We start from the raw sequence: 22897 nt of genomic DNA on the forward strand, positions 1-22897 counted from the left end.
TCAAATACAAAATACAGTTTACTCTGACCTTAGCTTTGACCTTTGACTCCTATATAATAGTAATTTTACCTTTTTGGATTTGTGCCCTGTGAATATCTTTTGTACCAAAAAAATAAGGTTGGTCAAACTTAGTATGCAGATGCTTCATGGGCTTTAGTCTTTCATATACCTAAGTCATGTCACTCTGACCTAGACTTTGACCATTATCATAAGTCAAATATTGCCTGATATGCATTTGGTTTATAATTTTTGTAGAATAGCCTTTCGATTGACAAAACTATGTAAGCAGATGTATCAAAATGCCATAGCCACAATACTAAATTTCACAACAGGGGATTACTGTGGATTCATCAAAATTCAATATTAGATACTAATTTTTGTGGATTTTGCAGGTACAGCCATGCATTCTAATGTTGAACAAACTACAAATTTTCTATAGGAATGTATGCAGACTTTGCCAAAGCCATGAAATCAAATATTCCTGAATATGAAAGTTTTCCTCAATCAACAACATATTGGTTCCCACTTAAATAAATGATGCCCGGTATTAGTTAGCCTAGGCATGTACTACTTGTTTACTTTGTAAGGAATTTATTTGAAAGGGCCAAAACTACAAATAAAAAGTTAGGGTTTTCATATTTATTATAGGCAGTTTTGTTCATTTATGTAAATACACAATTATAATGAACATATTAACAAACGTAAAACAACAAAACAAGTATAAATATATCTAAGCATTATGCAACGTTATACAGTTTGTATGATAACTGTGGAGAAAATACAATTATTAGCAGAGAATTAATTTCTGGTAATTTTACAAATAAAGGGGATTGTGAGGTCAATATTTGAGACAGCACCACAAAAATTCAACACAAACCAAATAAAAAAGCAAACAGAGGTCAACATAAGGTGCCAGTCTTCACAAAATGTTTTCAGATGTTCAAATATTTAATTAAAAATAAATCTATAAATTACAGTAACATGGCTAATGAGGCATCTGATCCAATACTTGTGTTACTGGCTGTCAAGATTTTGATTAATTGTGAAGACTGTTGTATAATCCTATAATCCAAAACAATTGAAACTACAATGTACTGATGAAATACTCCTTGATAAAAAAATAACATAAAGAAACTAGGACAACCAATTGCTGGGTTCCAGAATTTCATTTAATACTGGTACCAATGAATAATCAATACACAACAATTCATATAATGAGGGTGTAATTTACAAGTAACTTTTAAAAATAAACAAAATAATTATGGAGAAGAACTATTATCTTAAAATATTTTTTTCACTTCTTATATAGTCTATAAGACCCAAGATGAACATGACAGAATTTTAATATGTTTTTCGCCAATTCTGAGTCTTCAGGACTATGAGGTTAAATGTCTGACATGCATGTATATAGAATGAGCAACGACAGAGGCTGTAAAATGGTGGTATGAATTGTTGTATTAAAAAAAATGGTTTTTAAAAAAATAAATTTTATATTGAGATCATTTTGCTTGTACCAAGTCAGGAATATGACAGTTGTTATCCATTCGTTTGATGTGTTTGAGCTTTTGATTTGGCAATTTAAAAAGAGACTTTGCATTTTGAATTTTCCACAGAGCTCAGTGTTTTTGTTATTTTACTTTTTACTCTCAATCAGAAGGCATAGACCTCTATAAAATATTTTAACAAATAAACAGTCTGTCCTGTAAAACTAGCATATTACCATATAAGCAAGCGTTCATCATCAAATAAACCACAAGAATATCTTCATCAGTTCAGTCAATCTACTTTTAAAAAGGTTGACTTATATTTTTTAAACTTTCATAACCAAGTAAAATAAAATTTTCCACAATTTTGATGATTACTGAATCACACCATGGATTTAGAAACATGTGAACAAATTTTATCCATTTACGTTTGAAAGCACTTTTTAATTTTTGGTTTTGACTAATAAAGTACAATGTAGTTCTCCACAAGATTATTTATCTGTATAGGTCACACTTGGTTTAATGTATATATAAAAAGTTTTCTACAAGCAGGAATGTTATTTTAATTTTCAACACTCCTAAAACATTCTCCCAAAAGGACCCCTATTGTGTCACCACTGATTTCAACAAGTTTAGTGGTTCTATTTCCATCCATTAGAGACAAGTCTTTATATTAGATATCTTAGTTACAATTGGTCATGAAAGTAATAAAAGTCTATACCAAATTTGGCTTTAATCCATTTAGTTCTCTTAAAGAAGCTTAAGTTGATGGATACCAAGAGATAGTAAAACCTCATATGACCCTTTAATTCTAACTTAGGATGACTTTAAAAACAAAATTAAGTTAATATGAAATCTGTTATTCTATACAATTTGACATTTCAGAATCTTACGCATTCTGGGTAACATTTCACAGAGGTAAACCAAAACGTTGTCATTGGTCATAACAATGTCCTAACTTGAAATAGTGAAAATTCTATCAATGCCATGATGTTGTTTTCATTTTGGTGTTACTGTGCAAACAATGCAATAACCCACATAGTCTTTTAGTTTATGAAACTGTGAAGTGAAAAGATAGAGTAACATTTGTTAATTGCTATGCATAATAAAATGATTATCTACAAAACCTTTAATGCTTGAATTTTACCCTGTAATATTATTATGTGAACTATCATACAAAATACAACCAGCACTTCAGTATTGAATATCTACAGAAAAAGCTTCCACTGAATGATATAATTTATTACACAGTAATGCAAAAACTGCTCTGAAGAATTTGACACCACCAGCTAAAACAAATGATTTAAGTTATATACATCTATAAACCATTATTGATAAAAATTAAAAAAACACTGGGACAAAATTTGATCAATTCAGCCCATGACTGAAAAAAAATCCCATACATATTGTAAACCATCTTATTTTCGCTGATACTTTATTTCGCGATTTAAACTGTGAAGACCACTTCCCGGATATTTAATTTTGCAATTACTTGATTTATTTGATGAAGTTTAATATGGAAAGATCAAAGTTTTACATAATTGCGACGATTTATATTCGAGTTAGTTTTCTACTTGCGAAAGTCGGGAAAATAAATCGCTCGGAAAATAAGTTGGTTTACAGTAGTTGACCCCTAAATTAAGCTAAATGGAAGTGTTTGAGTGAGTCCAACAATAGAAAATAGCAAGGAAATCTGAATTGTACAAATGTTGTCTACTTTTATCTATAGAAACGACAAATCTTGAGCTAAAAACTTTGTTTTACAATAGCCATTGTCCTTTACTGAAATAAAATAATAAAAATTGACAGGAACAACATGTCTTTTTATGAGAGTAGCCAGCTAGGCTCCAATTTAGAAATATGTAGTGACCTTGAACAAATATCATTGCCTTTCAATCAGACTTAAACTTTCAATCAGACTAAAAAAAAGATTTTTTAAAATAGAATTTTTGCAGCTAAATTCCTGTTTTCAAAATCCTACTAGTCAAGCTCGTCCTTTTTTATGTTGGGTCTTTACCCAATAAACTCTTAATACCTTCTCCCTGAATCATATAGAAAGGTTACAAAGCATAAAAAAACCATCAATGTTTATATAGAAGATTTTCCTGCCTCAACAAAAAATGGTACAATTTAAATTATACAACTACATTACATATTTGTTATATACATATATATCTAGCACCAGTGTTTAATGATATATTCTTTCAAACTACATGCAAGTACTGACAATATTAAAGGAGTAGGTCCTGTAAGGACCGATTTTGGCCTCAAATTTCAGATTGTCTATTTTATTTGATTCAATAAATTTATGTGAAAGATTTTAACTTATTTAGCCATTAAAATGTTCCGATTCAAGCTAAAATATGAAAATTCTACCAAATATGCCGAAAAATGTCACTTTTTAGATGTTTTTTTGTCAAAAATGAAAGTGGCCACATCCCTGTTCATCCTTAACCTTTATATATGTTATGTTTTATCATCAAATACAACTAACATTTCAATATTTAGGATGAACACGAATGCGGCCACTTTTGTTTTACACGGAAATCGTCTTAAATTTAACTAAAATGCAAGAATTATGAAGATTTCAAAGATTTCAGTAATTTAGCATGACTAGTTGGTGCTAGTACCCGATATATGTGCATTGTAATTGGCAAAAACAGCTCATATTTATGTTGCAGAAGCATTCTACTGTCAATTAAATAACTAAAAGTTTACATTTTAACAATTTTGTAAAACTGCTATATTTTGGGGCCAAAAAGGGGTCTTACTGGACCTACTCCTTTAGATGACTAGAGACAACTTTCTAAATATTGTTATACAAGTCTGTTCTTTATTGCCTTGCATTTAGAAAATACTTCCCCATACTCAGTAAGTGGTTTCTTTTAGTGTATTTTTATCACAAACATTATGCTGTGATACTTTATTTCATTTGTAAATGTTCAACATGAACAAGTATCAAATTGACCAATACAAAAAATATTATGAAAAAAAAAATCAAATTAGAAATGATCAAATATTTCTTAATTAAATTGTGCATTTTTATAGATTTTTTGTTTTTTTAAGTATGAATAAAAGGAGATGTGGTGTATACCATGTTTACTATACATTTAGAAATCTTTATATGCAGTTGTTATTGACAAAAATGTTTATAGATAAATCATTGCAACATCAAGATGTATTCTTAGTGTCTCTTTAGGATTATTTTCATGTTGCTTTGCTTCACACTCATTTAATGAATGGCTATTATTTATTTTGAATTTATTGAACCATAAAACTAATTTTTGACTCTTCACATTGAATAATCCGCGAAGCTGATTATGTAAAATGTGAAGAGTCAAAAATTAGTTTTATGGTTCAATAAAATCAAAATAAATTATTGCCATTCATTATAAATAAATTTTCATCAAAAATAAGGCTCAAAGAACTTTTTATATTAGTTATATTAACAATAACAACATACACACATGTTGGCGTATGAATACACAATGTCAGAGTGGGCGTGTCGCCATAAAAATTGACAACATTGAAAATAAAACTAATAATTTTAACCAATCAGAAGACAGTAAATACACCAAATTTATTTATATCAACATATAACTTGATTTATTCATATTTCATAGATTGTAGTTTTTTCTTTTATTTAGTTACAGTAAGACAACATGTACCAAACTCTAATGTATAGAAACCTTGCCAATGTCCAACAGGACCTTTTAGGATTACTGCTTACAGTTGAGGGTTTTTTATTCTCATTTCTGAAATAATTAGATTGCAAAAAAAACAAACACAATTAGAACATAGAGATATATATACTGTGAACTAAACCATTTAGGTGACTAAGATATTTCAATGTTCTGATGTTTTTAAATATTGTTTATTGTTTGACTATTTGTTTTGGCTTGCCTCATCCTTTTGCCCATTGAAGGATAGCATGTCTGACAGACCTCTTATAACTAATATTGAACTATATATCAAAACTTTCCAGTTCCCAAAAGGACAAATGCAGATCTTCAGCAAATATATCTTTTTCCTTTTTTTTCAAATTCAAAATATTTGTAAAAATAAAATCTACATATAACAGGATAACACTGATCAAATAATACATGTTTTGTACATTGGTTTTTGATGTCCAACAAATGGCAACACAGGTTGTCAATGGTAACAGTTGAAGAATACATAATTGCCATGAACAAATTCTTGGAAATTTTTTCTGTCACATATAAAGTGATATAAGACTATGGTGGTCTACGTGTCTGGATAATCTTTGGAGGTTGGTTCATGTCGGGGTCTGAGGAGTCTTCACAAATATGTACAACAATGGCTGGGTGTTTGTCTGACGGAGGATGAAGTTCGTGACTTTGACCTGCGAAAAGAAAAGACAAAAAATTATGAGTGCCAATATTTATTGTATTCTTAACTAAACACAAAGTTGCTCTCAGTCTTGACCTTTCCTCTTTGTGGATCAATGCATGTGAAATATGACTTATTGCATACTCACTCTGCTTTAAAAACTTTACGAAATCAGTAATTGATTCTATATTATTGGATTTGCTTTGAAATCAATAGCAGGAAACAATGTTATGATTTTAAACTTGGTCTATCCGATCGTGTTTGCTGAGGATCTTATACTGCTGTATCCATTTCACTCAAAAATGATTAATTTTCAAATTTAATAGCATCTGTTGCTAGGAATATCTGGTATACACTTCAAACTTCTGTTCTCAATAAATAAACATTACTCTTATTTTTCTAATTAAATGTTTAAACACTGCTGAAGGGGTCGTCTTTTCCTTATAAATGATATTCATTTTATTTAAAATCAATGTCATATTGCCTCAATCCAGTAAATATCAAGTAATATAATGAATCTTTCCATATTTATTTAAGAATCAATGACAGGAAATTGTACAATTATTTAAAGACTGGAGATTTATAATTAACATATTATGTAGCATGCTTTAATTAATGACCTACTTTAGACTCAGATTACAATGTAAGCCATGTGTCTCAGTGGCGGATCCAGAAATTTTCATAAGTGGGGGCCCACTGACTGGCATAAGAGGGGGCCCACTCCAGTCACGCTTCAGTGATTCCCTATATAAGCAACCCCTAAATCCGCCTCTGTGTCTAAATTAGATTAGGTACACATAAATGACTACTTTTACTACCAAAACAGCTACTCATGGCTGACAGTCTTGGGTTCATGTTATTCTTAAGTACAATACTCTACAATAATGATTTTTGATTTAAAAAAGAATACATTTCATTTTTCTAATGCTGCAAACATAATATTGTTCCCATGGGTATACCTACTTGCCTTTCTAAAGTCAGGAATGTGACAATTATTGTATATTCTATTCATCAGTTGATATATTTATTGAGGGCTTTTCTGTTTTGCCGAATTATTCTAACTTTTCAATTTGAGAAATGATTCTTTTAAGCTTAAGCTAGAGTTATTAGCTAATTTTATTCTATTCATTTTAATGTGTTCTTTATACTATGGGCACTTTTAATTAACTAATTCCATACGACTTTTGACTCTGAAGTATATAATTTTTTCGCTAAGTTACCTACTCTGTAGTAGAACATTCTGGTAAAAGTTCAAGTAAGAGCAACTAAAACCAGGTTACCTGTAATGAAGCTTACCCCCACCAAAGCGTTTAATTCTGAAACAGCCCTTACTTATAGTCGTCGTGAAAAACATTTTTAACTAACAGGCAGCAATAGTGAAAATGTTGAGCAACTCATACCTTATCATTAAGACAAAAAACAATTGCTATCAACTCAAAATTTTGGATTCAAAATGGGTAGATTTATATACAATTTATAGTCCATTCAATATAAGAAGTATACTCTGAAAAAAGGCCTCCAAGGATTTCAGTTCACACATATATAACTATATATGACTACTTAACACTTCATCATGGGAAATAACTTTTTTTTTTAAACAACTGTTGGCCTTTTAAACACTTTTTTATTTGAGCGTCACTGATGAGTCTTTGTAGACGAAACGCGCATCTGGCTTAAGTGTAAAATTTTAGTCCAGGTATATAGGATGATTTTGTTTACAACCACTGGGTCGATGCAACTGCTGGTCGATATTTATTTCCCCGAGGGTATAAAGTAGTCAGCACTTCCGTGTTGACTTGAGTTATCATTGATATGTTCATAATAATGAATTAACCGTTAACAAAACTTTGAATTTTTGAAATACTAAGGCTTTTCTACCTCAGGAATAAATTACCTTAGCTGTATTTGGAAAAACTTTTAGGACTTTTTGGTCCTCAATGCTCTTCAACTTCGTACTTTATTTGGCCTTTTCAACATTTTTTTATTTGAATGTCATAGATGAGTCTTTTGCAGACAAAACATGGTCTGGTGTAAGTGTAGATTTTAGTCCTGGTATTTGGTCCCAGACCAAAATTGTCGTCCCTTGATTTTCGTTGTCCATAAATATAGTCCTTAGTGTTGACAGTGGGTTACTTGCCATTAATTTTTATACCCCTTCCAAATTTATTTCTCCATGTTTAATGCCTCAATTTGCAAGTAGGGAGGGTGAAATTACACTGTAAAAATAATTGGGTCCAGAATTTTAAAGGAAAGTAGTGATTTGGTTTAAAAAGTAAGAAATTAGCACTTCAGAAGCTGTCAAAAGATTTCAAGATGCCCTAAACATAAAATAGTCCATATTTTTAGTTAGAGCCAATGAGGTTTTCTATAATTTTGATATCATTTGTCCCTAAGCAGTCCAACACGCTGTAAAAATTTCAATGAGAAAGCGCAGGTGGGATTTTTTGAATTTTCATTTATTTTCTTAAAGAAATGCACTACGAAATAATTGTGGTCTTGGACCTAAGATTTATGATGAGTTTTTTTGGACTTCAATTTCTCACAAAATTAACATGAATTGTCAATAAAAAATTACAAACCTGGAGCAAGATTGGCCATGGCATGTAATAAATCAAAATTAATGACTGGTTCAGCTTCATGCACTGGTTCCCAGTCTAAAGGTGGAGAGGCTGGTGGTGAGATGAGGAATTGTTTAGTAAGAGGTGGCAGTTTCAGATGAGGACTGTTACCTCCACTGGTATGTATTGGCTGAAAAATAAAACAAGAATGTTTATCTAGTACATGAATGCCCCATCATTTTTAAAGGTTCAGTGGACCGTGAAAATGGGGTAAAACCTCTCATTTCTCATTAAAATTAGAAAGATCATATCATAGGGAACATGTGTACTAAGTTTCAAGTGGATTTGACTTCAAATTCATCAAAAACACCTCGACTAAAAACTTAAACCTGAAACAGTACAGACGGACAGACCAGAAAACATAATGCCCATAAATTGGGCATAAAAATTAAAAGCTTGGTCTTTTAATCTAAGGACAATTTTATTTATGTGTTAATCTGAAGCATTAGATTTTTGTTACACTTTTTAAAAACGACCTTCAGATATTTACTGTGGTAAATTATAGTGACAAAGACGCAAACATTTATCACCTGGTTAATTAATTCTAAAAAGTATATATCCTTGTATTTAAGGTTTCATTCTAAAAAGTGTATATCCTTGTATTTAAGGTTTCATTCTAAAAAGTATATATCCTTGTATTTAAGGTTTCATTCTAAAAAGTATTCATTCTAAAAAGCATATATCCTTGTATTTAAGGTTTTATTTTAAAAAGTATATATCCTTGTATTTAAGGTTTCATTCTAAAAAGTATATATCCTTGTATTTAAGGTTTCATTCTAAAAAGTATATATCCTTGTATTTAAGGTTTCATTCTAAAAAGTATATATCCTTGTATTTAAGGTTTCATTCTAAAAAGTATATATCCTTGTATTTAAGGTTTCATTCTAAAAAGTATATATCCTTGTATTTGAGGTTTCATTTTGTTTTTGTTCCACATTTGTAAGATTCTTTAATGTATATAAATGGTGGACATGTTTGAACATTTTTAAAATATGGACACTATTAGGCGTTCATAAAAAGGAGATGTTTGAGAGTTCAGTGCCATCATATGAACACATGTTGAGGACAGCTTTTTACTAATAAGTGTAGTGAACTGTGAATATAGATATAGGAAGATGTGGTATTAGTGTCAATGAGACAACTCTCCATCTGAGTCAAAATTGGTAAAAGTAAAACATTATAGGTAAGTATGGCCATCATTTACTGTATACATTTATATGCTTACCTGAACAAAAAAACATTTTGACACCTGCCCACAAATTTGTGTTTCATGTAAATGTATTCTGGCCTTAACTGCAGCATCAGGCAATATGTAGTTTACTCGAACTCGTCGAAAACATTTTAAATATTGGAAAGACGCATCTTTATCAAAAACTCTAAACACATCTTCTAGTTTCTTCTGAAAACATAAAAGGTAAATTCAATAATACTTTCAATCTTGGTAGATAGAGTAATGTATATCTATATATGTCATACCAATTTAAATTTGGATGTAATTAACACATCTTCTGATTGCCTGAGATTTTAGTCTATCAGCACAGACACAATTTTGTCATGTGACAGTGACTTCATCAACATTTTCTTAATTATCTATTCCTGAGTCCTTAAAGATGGAATCCAGAATTAAAATTATAAAGATTGACTATAATACTTTTCTGTCCTTTTTACAATTACCCCAACAAATGTGGTGCACACTTTTAACCTGAGGACTGTGCACCACATTTTTTATGTTATTTCTTTGCAGACAAAAGAGGAATGTGTCAATGGAGATCAATGCCAACACTTGCATTCAACATTATAAAGGAACATAACTCATGAAAAGTTACGCTACCAAAGTTCAAAATCTATCTGAGTATTGTGGGAAAACATTATATAAAAGATTCATAACGTTTAGTTGAGGTTAACTTCAAGCTCACATGGCTAACATAAAGGAAAATTTCAGCAATCCTTTGTAAAGGAGTACAATTTTAGAACGGTAAAAGTGACACACCCACATTAAAATTTGATGTGTTTTTTGTTGAATTAAGCATTTTGTAGAAGTTTTATCACATTTGGTTAAAACAAATATAAGTCATAGAAAGGAAGCTAAAATTCAACAATTTTTCCGTTTGCATAGGGGCAGATCTATAGAATGGTTGTAGTGACACCACCAAATGTCAAACTGGATCTGTGTTTTGTGGTAATGAGTATTGTGTATAAGTTTCATAACATTTGGTTGAGGCAAACTAAAGTTAGAAAACAGAAACCAATTTCAGTATTTATGGAACGTAATGCTCCGGCCATATCCCCCACTAATAATTGTAAGGCTTAAAAATATAACAGTCAATCCTTAAATAAATTTTAACTGATTATAAATTGTCATAACTGGATGAATTAATTGAAAATTCAAAGTCACAATGCGCCGTCTAGCATGTCTACTAAATAAGGGTGCAAATATAGTTATACCAACAAATACTTAAAGGGATGTTCGTTGTTTCAGATAAAATATAAGCATGTACAATGTATAATGATAATCCAAACTGTATAAAAAATTAATAGATTAATTGTCTTCTTAGCAAATTAAAATGCTTAGTAAATAAAAGGAAACCATAAAACAATTCATAACAGATTATTATCTTTCATCTTAATGTTATGTTTTTAAATGTCCTTTATATAGCATAATGTATGTAATATGTCAACAGTGTACTAAAAAGCTGATCAGATGCCTTTATAGCTTTAAATGTTATCAAATCAAAGAGACTGAGGAAAAGACTTAATTATAAGGTTAATAGAAAAAGAGAAATTCACTTTATTACCAAAAAAGATAACTTTGTGCTCAGGGCAATACAGACAGTACAGAAGTTTTCATTAAGTTTATTGTCATCATCATGTTCATGTCATTTCAACATGTTCAAAATGGTTTAATAATAATTTTCAAATATCAAAGAACAATCCACCAGTGTTGCGAAGTTTATTGCGTGAATCCTTGAGGTTTCACACATATTTATTAGTTAGAAATATGGTCTATGGAGGAATATTGTGAAACTTTCTTTTTGTTCATTGGGAACATTTGTTCTTCTTAGCTGTATTAGCATCTCCATATGGCGTATTCATTATATTTAAAACTTCACAATGATAGCTAACTTACTTATATGCTATATATATGATAATAAAATATATAGTTGAAAACATATATAGAAACCAGATGCTCCGCAGGGCGTAGCTTTATACAACCGCAGAGGTTGAACCCTGAACGGTTGGGGCAAGTATGGACACAACATTCAAGCTGGATTCCGCTCTAAATTTGGATTGTGATTAAATAGTTGACACAGCATAGGTTTCTGACACAGAATGAATGTATTCAAATGAACTTAAAATTTTTGTTTTCTCTTAGAGCAATTCACTATGCTGTTGAATATCATGAATATTAATCCTCTCAAAAAAATGTTTGAAGAAATTTTCTTTTTATTTATGAAATTTCAAATGAGAAAAATTTAACCCAATTTTTTATTCACATCCCCCTTTCCCTTATTCCAAAACTAATTTCAATTAAAATATTCTAATGGAGTTTGCAACAATTACTACTCATTTAAATACATGATGTAAAAAAACTGCTTGTTATCACTGAATGGTAAAGATTATTTAAATTTATCAGTTGGTAGTAAAAAGTGAATATACATTGTATATTGTATATAACAAAGATTTAAGTTGATTCTGGACAAAGAAAGATAACTCCAATTAAAAAAAATTCTTGCAGATATTTCTTGCTTACTATACTGGACAAAGAAAGATAACTCTTAATTAAAAAAAAATTTGCTATTTCACAATATTGTGAAATTAGATATTTCTTGCCATTGCACAATACTGTGCAATTGAAAAGACTTGCTATTGCACAATACTTAATATAATAATTTTAGATCCTGATTTGGACCAACTTGAAAACTGGGCCCATAATCAAAAATCTAAGTACATGTTTAGATTCAGCATATCAAAGAGGCCCAAGAATTTAATTTTTGTTAAAATCAAACTTAGTTTAATTTTGGACCCTTTGCACTTTAATTTAGACCAATTTTAAAACTGGACCAAAAATTAAGAATCTACATACACAGTTAGATTTGGCATATCAAAGAACCCCAATTATTCAATTTTTTATGAAATCAAACAATGTTTAATTTTGGACCCCGATTTGGGCCAACTTGAAAACTGGGCCAATAATCAAAAATCTAAGTACATTTTTAGATTCAGCATATCAAAGAACCCCAAGGTTTCAATTTTTGTTAAAATCAAACTAAGTTTAATTTTGGACCCTTTGGACCTTAATGTAGACCAATTTGAAAACGGGACCAAAAATTAAGAATCTACATACACAGTTAGATTAGGCATATTAAAGAACCCCAATTTTTCAATTTTGATGAAATCAAACAAAGTTTAATTTTGGGGCCCCTTTTTCCTTAACTGTTGGGACCAAAACTTCCAAAATCAATACCAACCTTCCTTTTATTGTCATAAACCTTGTGTTTAAATTTCATAGATTTCTATTTACTTATACTAACGCTATGGTGCGAAAACCAAGAAAAATGCTTATTTGGGTCCCTTTTTGGCCCCTAATTCCTAAACTGTTGAGACCGAAACTCCCAAAATCAATCCCAACCTTTATTTTGTGGTTATTAACCTTGTGTCAAATTTTCATAGATTTCTATTAACTTAAACTAAAGTTATAGTGCGAAAACCAAGAAAATGCTTATTTGGGCCCTTTTTGGCCCCTAATTCCTAAAATGTTGGGACCAAAACTCCCAAAATCAATACCAGCCTTCCTTTTATGGTCATAAACCTTGTGTTAAAATTTCATAGATTTCTATTCACTTTTACTAAAGTTAGAGTGCGAAAACTAAAAGTATTCGGACGACGACGACGACGCCAACGTGATAGCAATATACGACGAAAATTTTTTCAAAATTTGCGGTCGTATAAAAACGAAATAGCTATCCATACGTATAATTTTTAAAGAAGAATAATTATTTAAAACATGGACACATGTACCTTTAATCAGTCTTCCAAAAAATCATAAAATTAATTTAGTAATAATTTTGAGATGGATTGAGGATGAGAAATTAATTGACCTAACATAAAACTATTATTGAAGAGACATAACTTTAGAATTGAATTATAGATACAACAGATTTCATTAATAAAATAGAGTCACACACAAGATAAAAAGGGAATGCATTCTTATTGCCTATGATGTAACGTAAATGTACAAAAATATGATCATTGTTAATTTAAACATGTTAAAACGGTTATCAATGCAGTAGAATTAATTGATACACAAGCATGACAAGAATATCCTTTAAAGATTCCAAACAAAAAAGGTTTACCTGCATTTGTAAAATGATTTCAAAGAAGCAATGAATTTGGGTAAAATGGACAGTTATACAAACAAGTTATAAATGTGCCAATGAGTGGTATATTTTCACCATTAAGCACATATCTGCATCAATTAATGGCATTCTTTTTCAAACTAAACAACAAAAAACAGACACGATAATAAGCAAAAAAAAACTAGCTCCTGATTTCGAACAAATATACATTTGTACAAGTATACATGTGTATAAGCAGCATATTGAATGTATTAGCTGGATCCCAACCCTTTTCTAATGTGGAGTAGGGTTTTACGGCATGCATAAAATAAATGATTAGCAAGTAGCTTTTGTCTTATTGGTAGGAATAATTATTCCACATTCTATGAATCAAAATAATCGTACTATAACGTTTATTCCCGCTGCAAATTTTTGCACCTGTCCTTAGTCAGGAATCTGATGTACAGTAGTTGTCGTCTGTTTAAGTAGTTCATACATATTTCTCGTTTCTCGTTTTGATATAGACCGTTAGTTTTCCCATTAGAATGGTTTTATTCTAGTATTTTTTTGGACCCTTTATAGCTTGCTGTTCGATGTGAGCCAAGGTTCTGTGTTAAATGCCCCTTGACTTATAATGGTTTGCTTTTATAAATTATTACTTGGATGGAGAGGTGTCTCGTTGGCACTCATACCACATCTTCCTATATCTATTTATGGTTTTTTTTAACAAAAAAGTAAATAAAATGCATGGCTGGTGTACTTAGGTGCAATATTACCTATACCAATAAGAACCATAGAAGTGTCACACATTATTAGTTACATAGTGTGTTAGTGACCTAATATTATTTATACAGGGTTTTTAGTAAATTCCAGTTAGGGTGAGAGCGAAGCTCGAACCCCATATGTAATTAGCTTAACGTGTATATATCATATTAGGTCACTAGCACACTATGTAACGAATTTATCTTACCGACTAACTTTATTTGTTGAATTTAGACTAAATTTGTCTTTTTTGCTATCATGACACATCTTCTTATTTCTGTATGAAAGTGTTCAAGTGTTTAATTTTAAGAACCTTCTTCAATTGGTCTGCACTAAAGAAATAATGTAAACGATAAATATTTATTATCAACAACCTTGATATCAACACTATTTTAAAAACAGAACTTTAATAGTTTTAAATAAACAAACAGAGCCCAAGTCGTAAATCCACAACTAACCGTGTATTGAAATAAGCCCTGCCTCCCTACTGACCTAATATTGAATATACACGGTCTCCACGAGGTCGCTTTTAACTAATCATATTCCTAGAAATGTATAGGAGGTAAGATAATAACTTATCTCCTCACTTTATATTTAACACCACTCTCAACATACCCAAATTTACAATAAAAAGAAAATATTATCCTCCACACACATGATAATGAAAACACTGAGATTTAATTTACAATTCAGTTGAAATAAGATTTGCATAAAAAAAAGTTCTAAGGTACGTATTGACTTTTTTTTTTTAAAAGCAACTTGTCTTATCCTTTCATTTGTTACAGTATATGAAACGACAACATCCATGACTAAGAACTACATGTATACTATATTTCTGAATTTAAAGTTGAGTACTACACTAACATACTAATTCAGTTTTATTCATTTATTTCATTCAAGGTTATGCAACTCAATGGATAATGACAATCATAAAAGTATTCCACTTTTCAATCTGTACAATTTTTACTTCAATGTACAACAATTCTTGCTATAACATAGGACTCAAATAGTCATCATTTAGACTATAAATTCTTTTGTATGATTCTCCTAATGTATTTTATTTACCATTGACGTCATACCATATTGATGTTCTACTAAACATGTCCCAAAATCTCCAATTTTTATCCATAAGCTAGAGAGTTCATTACTCATGTTTTAGCTGTATAATTTTGCAGATTTATGAGTTTTTTATTGATTGCCTTTAGTTTCCATTAAGATGATCATGACAAGTCAGGGCTTCATATAAAACACAATATTGTCGCATACAGAACATTTAAAATACTATTTAAATTAATAGGTTAATTCCTAATGTCTTAATGCAAATTTCATACACTATATATTAGGAGGTATTTCAATATCCCCCTGTCCCCCTATAATTAAGAAAAATAGTATTAATTGCAGATAAAAAATAAAATAAGTTGTCTTATTAAAGGGCAACAACCATGACAACCCTGTTCAAATCTTGGATATGTACCTGGTTATTGTACTTAAAACTAGGATTACAAGGCAAAGTTAAGCATGGACAATCAATGGTGGTTTTGTCTTTTTTTCTTTCAATGCTCTGAATTATTTTGTGCATTCAGCTTTCTAAACTTTCAGTCCTGAATATAATTCCAGAAACCTGCCAAGTGTAATGAAATAAGTATCATACATATTGTACATATATATATATTCCATCTTTAAATGTAAATGTAACTGTACATCAAAATGACATTTTGTGGGCTGATTAATGAATAGTCAAAATATTGAGGGAAAAAGGCCACAAACAACAAAACCTTGTTCTTGGTTGTCTGGTTGAAATTTTCTTTGATCAGAGCACATTTTCTTTTTTCATACATGTATGTATTTGTGCACACTTTTCGAAAGGCTATGAGAAGGGGAAGTTGTTACATCCTATTGCAAATTAGTTAAACTTCTTAAAATATTCCATTTCAAGACATGTACATTGTGTACCTACATGTAGCTTATAGATTTCCATTTAAGACGTTTCATATTTCTAGTTATAACTTGACATATCAGTGTGTAAGACTTTTGTTTTGTGTCTTTCCTTCAGTTAAAGATAGAAATTTAAGCTTAAGTTATACAATTTAATGGTTTTAACATTAGTTTATAACTATCATGACTATAGCTATATTTCAAGTAATTTGCATGCAAAAAACTTTGTTTTGTAATACAAAAATTTAATATTTAAGGAGATTATGTAATTTTATGACAATGTAACCATGAGGAAAGATGATAAAATCAATAATTACTTCTTCCAATTAAAATGTATCTGTTTCCTTAAACAGCATCATAGCATATAAATCTGATGTACAGAACAAGTGCTTGGCAGTACCTTTTAAAAACCTACAATGTATGTGATTGTTTTTATGTTGTGCTGTTACATACATGTGACTGTCCCATGTATATGTTCGGGCTGGTTTGGCTGCCCACACACATATTTCACCCTACAAAATTCTTCATGTGCCTGCAATTTACTAGTTGCCCTTGATTACTGGCTGTCAAATGCATACATGTATATATTTGTATTTCATATTATAATTCAATGGTCATAAATCAATCCATTGGTTTTTTTTCTTTTAACATTTGAATAGTTATATACATGTAGTTTCTACTTGACATCTAAAAACAATTACTAATACAGTGAGTTGTTTTAAAAAGTTGAAATTCAAAAGGCTACTACAACATGTTCAAAAGTAAAAGAGTTGCAAAGCATCTTTTAATTACAGGGACAAATTATCATTGACATATATATCTTTTTTGAAAAGAAATTATGCTTTCCAGGTGTGCTCCTACTGTGGCTACATGTACATTTGTACCTTCAAAGTCTTATACACAAGTAAATGTTTACTATCAACTATCAACAAATTATATAATATGGCTATCCTTTAGTACATGTATGTGTATATCAATATTAGAAATGAAGACAGACAAGTACAGAACCCATCAAATTTCTGATTATTAAAAAAGAAATGACAGAATGCAAATTATGCAATATATCTTTTCATGAGTCCATTACAGTTTTTCTTCTTACTGCAAATATTTCTATTTTATCGTGACACTCAGGAAAACACATGTAAATTACGTCCTCCTCTGAAGTAATTATGTAAATCTGAAATAGTGACGGACCAAATCTATAAATTTATAATGTTTATACAAATTACTTTTGAAATTGAAGATCATTTATGACCAATCAAATAAGAGGATTATCTGTTACAACAAATAGACCTTTTTTTTATTTATATATACATGTAGTTTCGTGTAACTCTGGATTATACAAATTTTCAACAGTTTACATGTACATTGTACTCAGAACATGCTGAAGTAGAACAGTTTGGTACTAAGTCAAGTAAGAGAAACTAAATAAAGTAAAATCAAGCTTAGTTACCTACAATTGATTGACTTTACTGTACTGAAAAAAAAGTTCATCTGCTCATTGCCTCTGGAACTACAGTGTTTATGTTCCAGACCATATGAGCATCTGACGTGTACAGTCTGACCGTATGAGTATACACATATGGGTTAAATTTAAAAAAAAACATTTATAATAATCTCTTTTTAGTTTTAAAAATTGTTATAATTACAATTACATTGTAGATGGATAAAATGAACAAACGAACAATTAGAATAAAATATTTGTTTAATTGTATATATATATATATGTGAATCCAATTTTGGTACTCTAGCCCAATGTGACACTTTAGCTTGCTACAACAAGTTACGTAATATTTTTTTATATTTACATGTTTGCAGTTCATGCATGTTCCTTTGCATTTGCTTCTTTTTGTAAAGTTGCTAAATATTCTACTATTTCTAGAACAATTGTCCTTCCACATTACATTGTATGTTCATGATGTTTACTTCCAATATCTTCAATTTCAGTGATCTTAATTCAATAAATGTTTTGATGATGGGCATGCTAAATTAACAGATTCAATAAGGGTGAATTTTTTTAATACTGTAAACCAACTTATTTCGCGACTTTCCTGAGTAGAAAAATAACGCGAATATAAATCGTAGCGAATATGTCAATCTTTGATAATTCCTTAATAAACTTCATCATGTAAATCAGATAATCGCGAAATTAAATAGCCGTGAAGTGGTCAAGAAAGGGTAAAACGCAAAATAAATTATCCGTGAAAATACAAACTAGAGGCTCTAAAGAGCCTGTGTCGCTCACCTTGGTCTATGTGCATATTAAACAAAGGACACAAATGGATTCATGACAAAATTGTATTTTGGTGATGGTGATGTGTTTGAAGTTCTTACTTTACTGAACAATTTTGCTTCTTACAATTATATCTATCATGAACTTTGCCCATTAGTAACAGAGAACTATATTTGGTAAAAATTTACATAAATTTACCAAATTAATAAAAATTGTTAAAAATTGACTATAAAGGGCAATAACTCCTTAAGGGGTCAATTGACCATTTAGGTCATGTTGACTTATTTGTAGATCTTACTTTGCTGAACATTATTGCTGTTTACAGTTTATCGCTATCTACATGTATAATAGTATTCAAGATAACCAAAAACGGCAAAATTTCTTTAAAAATTACCAATTGGAGGGCAGCAACCGAAACAAACAGTTGTCCAATTCATCTGAAAAATTCAGGGCAGATAGATATTGACTTGATTAACAATTTAACTTCTTGTCAGATTTGCTCTAGATGCTTTGGTTTCATAATTATAAGCAAAAAACTGCATTTTACCCCTATGTTCTATTTTTAGCCGTGGCGGCCATCTTGGTTAAATGGCCAGGTCATCGGACACATTTTTCAAACTAGATACCCCAAAGATGATTGTGGCCTAGTAGTTTCAGTGGAGATTTTGTAAAAGATTACTTAGATTTATGAAAAATGGTTGAAAATTGACTATAAAGGGCAATAACTCCTAAACGGATCAACTGACCATTTTGGTCATGTTGACTTATTTGTAGATCTTACTTTGCTGAACATTATTGCTGTTTACAGTTTATCTCTATCTATAATAATATTCAAGATAATAACCAAAAACAGCAAAATTTCCTCAAAATTACCAATTCAGGGGCAGCAACCCAACAACCAATTGACCGATTCATCTGAAAATTTCAGGGTAGATAGATCTTGACCTGATAAACATTTTTATCCCATGTCAGATTTCCTCAAAATGCTTTGGTTTTTGAGTTATAAGCCAAAAACTGCATTTTACCCCTTTGTTCTATTTTTAGCCGTGGCGGCCATCTTGGTTAGTTGACCAGGTCACGCCACACATTTTTTAAACTAGATACCCCAAAGATGATTGTGGCCAAGTTTGGAATTATTTGGCCAAGCAGTTTCAGAGGAGAAGATTTTTGTAAAAGATTACTTTAATTAACGAAAAATGTTTAAAAATTGACTATAAAGGGCAACAACTCCTAAACGGGTCAACTGACCATTTTGGTCATGTTGACTTATTTGTAGATCTTACTTTACTGAACATTATTGCTGTTTACAGTTTATCTCTAACTATAATAATATTCAAGATAATAACCAAAAACACCAAATTTCTTCAAAATTACCAAATTCAGGGGCAGCAACCCAACAACCGATTGACCGATTCATCTGAAAATTTCAGGGCAGATAGATCTTGACCTGATAAACATTTTTACCCCTTGTCTGATTTGCTCTAAATGCTTTGGTTTTTGAGTTATAAGCCAAAAACTGCATTTTACCCCTATGTTCTATTTTTAGCCGTGGCGGCCATCTTGGTTGGTTGACCGGGTCAAGCCACACATTTTTTAAACTAGATACCCCAAGGATGATTGTGGCCAAGTTTCGTTAAATTTGGCCCAGTAGTTTCAGAGGAGAAGATTTTTGTAAAAGTTAACGACGACGGACGACGGACGCCAAGTGATGAGAAAAGCTCACTTGGCCCTTCGGGCCAGGTGAGCTAAAAATGTAATTTGGTTTACAGTAGTTAAAATAGAAAGTTTTTATTTTAATTACAAATGAACTTTTTTATATTAATTTGAGAAGTAATACACTTGACCAACTTCTTAATAATAGTCAGACCGAATGCTTACAGTCTGACCATATGAGTATTTTGAAAAAGTATGCACACGGTCCAGACCGACACGTACATGTACGGTCCAAATACTCATATGGTGTGGAACATTTATATTTAAAATGCAAATGTTCATGACCATTTCCATTCTATTGTGAACTTTTAAAAACCTATTGTATCATAGTGTAATTTACATCTGAATTTTGTCTGCAAATGACCTTAATAGTCACTACACATGTATTATGATGTCAAACTTTTAAAACTGGAATGCCAAATTAAGTTTATATTTCAAGTACATGACAATGAAATCACTGAAAAATTTGCATATACAATGTATACTGTATGTGTAATTACAACTATTTATATATCAAACAGTATGTCCCTTGAAAGACAGGAGGTGTCCACCTGATGAGACACTTGAAATTCAGGCTTATAATTCAAACAAACTTGGAAAACTGATTTCTTACATTTAGCTTACAACTCAATGAATCTGGGTCAGTTGGCCCTAGTACCTGTTCGCCCTGGGTCCTGATTTTTAATCTTTCTTTGTTATTGCAATTGCCTAATTGTGAGTAATTGCATATTATGTTTATCATTTGAACAGGATATCGATAAGTTTGTTGAAAAATTCGCTGAATATTTGTATTGCCACAATCAATTAATTATTTTCTCTTTGATTTAATTTGCATATATAAAATGTAGTATATATAATACTGGAAAACAATGAATGTATTTATCTTTATTGATATTAGTCAACAAAATAATTTAATTCCGTCAATTTACCTGATTTATGCAGTATAATAATAAATGAACTTGTAAATCCTTTTCATGTACATTGTATTACAATTCATGCATCATTGTTTTTAATAACTCCAAGCTGACTAGCTAGTTTATCAGACATTGTCAGAACAAATCATTTTATCATGTTTATTTTTTTATCCAAGTATTAAAAATAAAGTTAAATTTGGCATTACAGTTTATGCTCGAAAACAGCCTATCAACTTTTAAATATTCCCATGACATGTGTTTTCATGAATTTCAAAAATATGTACCAAATAAATATCTAAATAAGTTTAATAAACTTAAACATGTCAAATGTTCTTAATATTATATATTTTTTTTAAAGTAAGGAGAACTTGCATACCCAGGGACTCTAGAATAGATGTATTTACATTTGTACAATGTTGTATGCAAAATTGTCTCCAATATTACTAGCTGCGGAACAGGTCCCTTAGAGGTATGGTTCTGCAGCTACAGTATTACCTGAAATCACACAGGTTCCAGAAAAGTTTGATATCACAATTTATTCAAAACATTTGACTTCATAATACACCTTATCGCTATTACCCTACCTGGTCGGCCGACCTGGCCGCTTGACCTTTTGACGCATATACAACAATCACTTTTCCATTGTGGCGTCAGATGTTTTGTTTTATGACGTCAAAATTTTATGAGAACCTGTGTGATATCCAGTAATGGCGGACAAATAGCGATAAGGTGTATTAAAAAGAGATTGCTGCTTGACGTCTGAAAGTTATTCATAGCAGATCTGAGTTCATTCTGAGATAAAAATTTAGCTGATTACCAATTTAAGTAATAATACGTTTATGGGTAAACATAGTCCTATAACATATGAAAGCCTCGCATTAGACAAAAAATAAAAAATGAAAATATCAGCATGAAAACGTTAAATAGTGAATATATAATGCGAAGTCATATATTATAGGACTAGGGTAAACAAACTCAGGGCGAACATGTAAACAGGGTGAATGGACCTGAAGCCCAACTATATACATGTACATTGTATGTACATGTATTACTATGACTATACATTAAAAGTTAAACTAACGGCTTCCAGCAAAAATTGAGTATCTCACCTTTGCATCTTCATCATCAAATACACATTCAGCAACGTTAGTGACAATTAATGCATTTGGCAAGTCTGTAAATGTATTGTCTTCCATAAACTCCCTTTCCATGCTGGCACCGGTGCCAACATCCTCAGCATGACTGATATTATCTTCTATTTCCATTATTATATCCCATCGATTGTCAAGTTGCTCTGGTTCAATTGACTCTTTCAGTGCTTTTGGCATGCTAAAATAATGCACTATGTGTGTCAACACGACTGAAGAATCCAAATACGAAAAAAGAACATGACGTCAATCTGTCAAACTAGATTCATTAAAAATACGAGATCTTTACCTTTTTGTCGTTTATAAAAAAAAGAATTTTAGGTCAAACTCGAAGCATCGTTATGAATCAGACTTTTGGGTCTAGCACGTTACCAAGTTCAATTTGAAACCAAATTCAATACAAC

General features: G+C 30.7%; 1 protein-coding gene across 1 annotated transcript; it reads right to left on the reverse strand.

Annotated features, from left to right (window-relative positions):
- Positions 1 to 721: 721 nt before the first annotated feature.
- LOC134686983 (calcipressin-2-like) lies at positions 722 to 22851 on the reverse strand. Its single transcript, XM_063546881.1, has 4 exons — positions 22455 to 22851; positions 9678 to 9851; positions 8414 to 8582; positions 722 to 5847 (listed from the first exon to the last, which is right to left on the reverse strand). Exons 1-4 carry the CDS (start codon positions 22671 to 22673, stop codon positions 5720 to 5722), a joined length of 690 nt encoding a protein of 229 aa, XP_063402951.1. The 5' UTR covers positions 22674 to 22851; the 3' UTR covers positions 722 to 5719.
- Positions 22852 to 22897: the final 46 nt, after the last annotated feature.

Source organism: Mytilus trossulus, chromosome 10 (assembly GCF_036588685.1).
Source record: "Mytilus trossulus isolate FHL-02 chromosome 10, PNRI_Mtr1.1.1.hap1, whole genome shotgun sequence".
NCBI lineage: Eukaryota > Metazoa > Mollusca > Bivalvia > Mytilida > Mytilidae > Mytilus > Mytilus trossulus.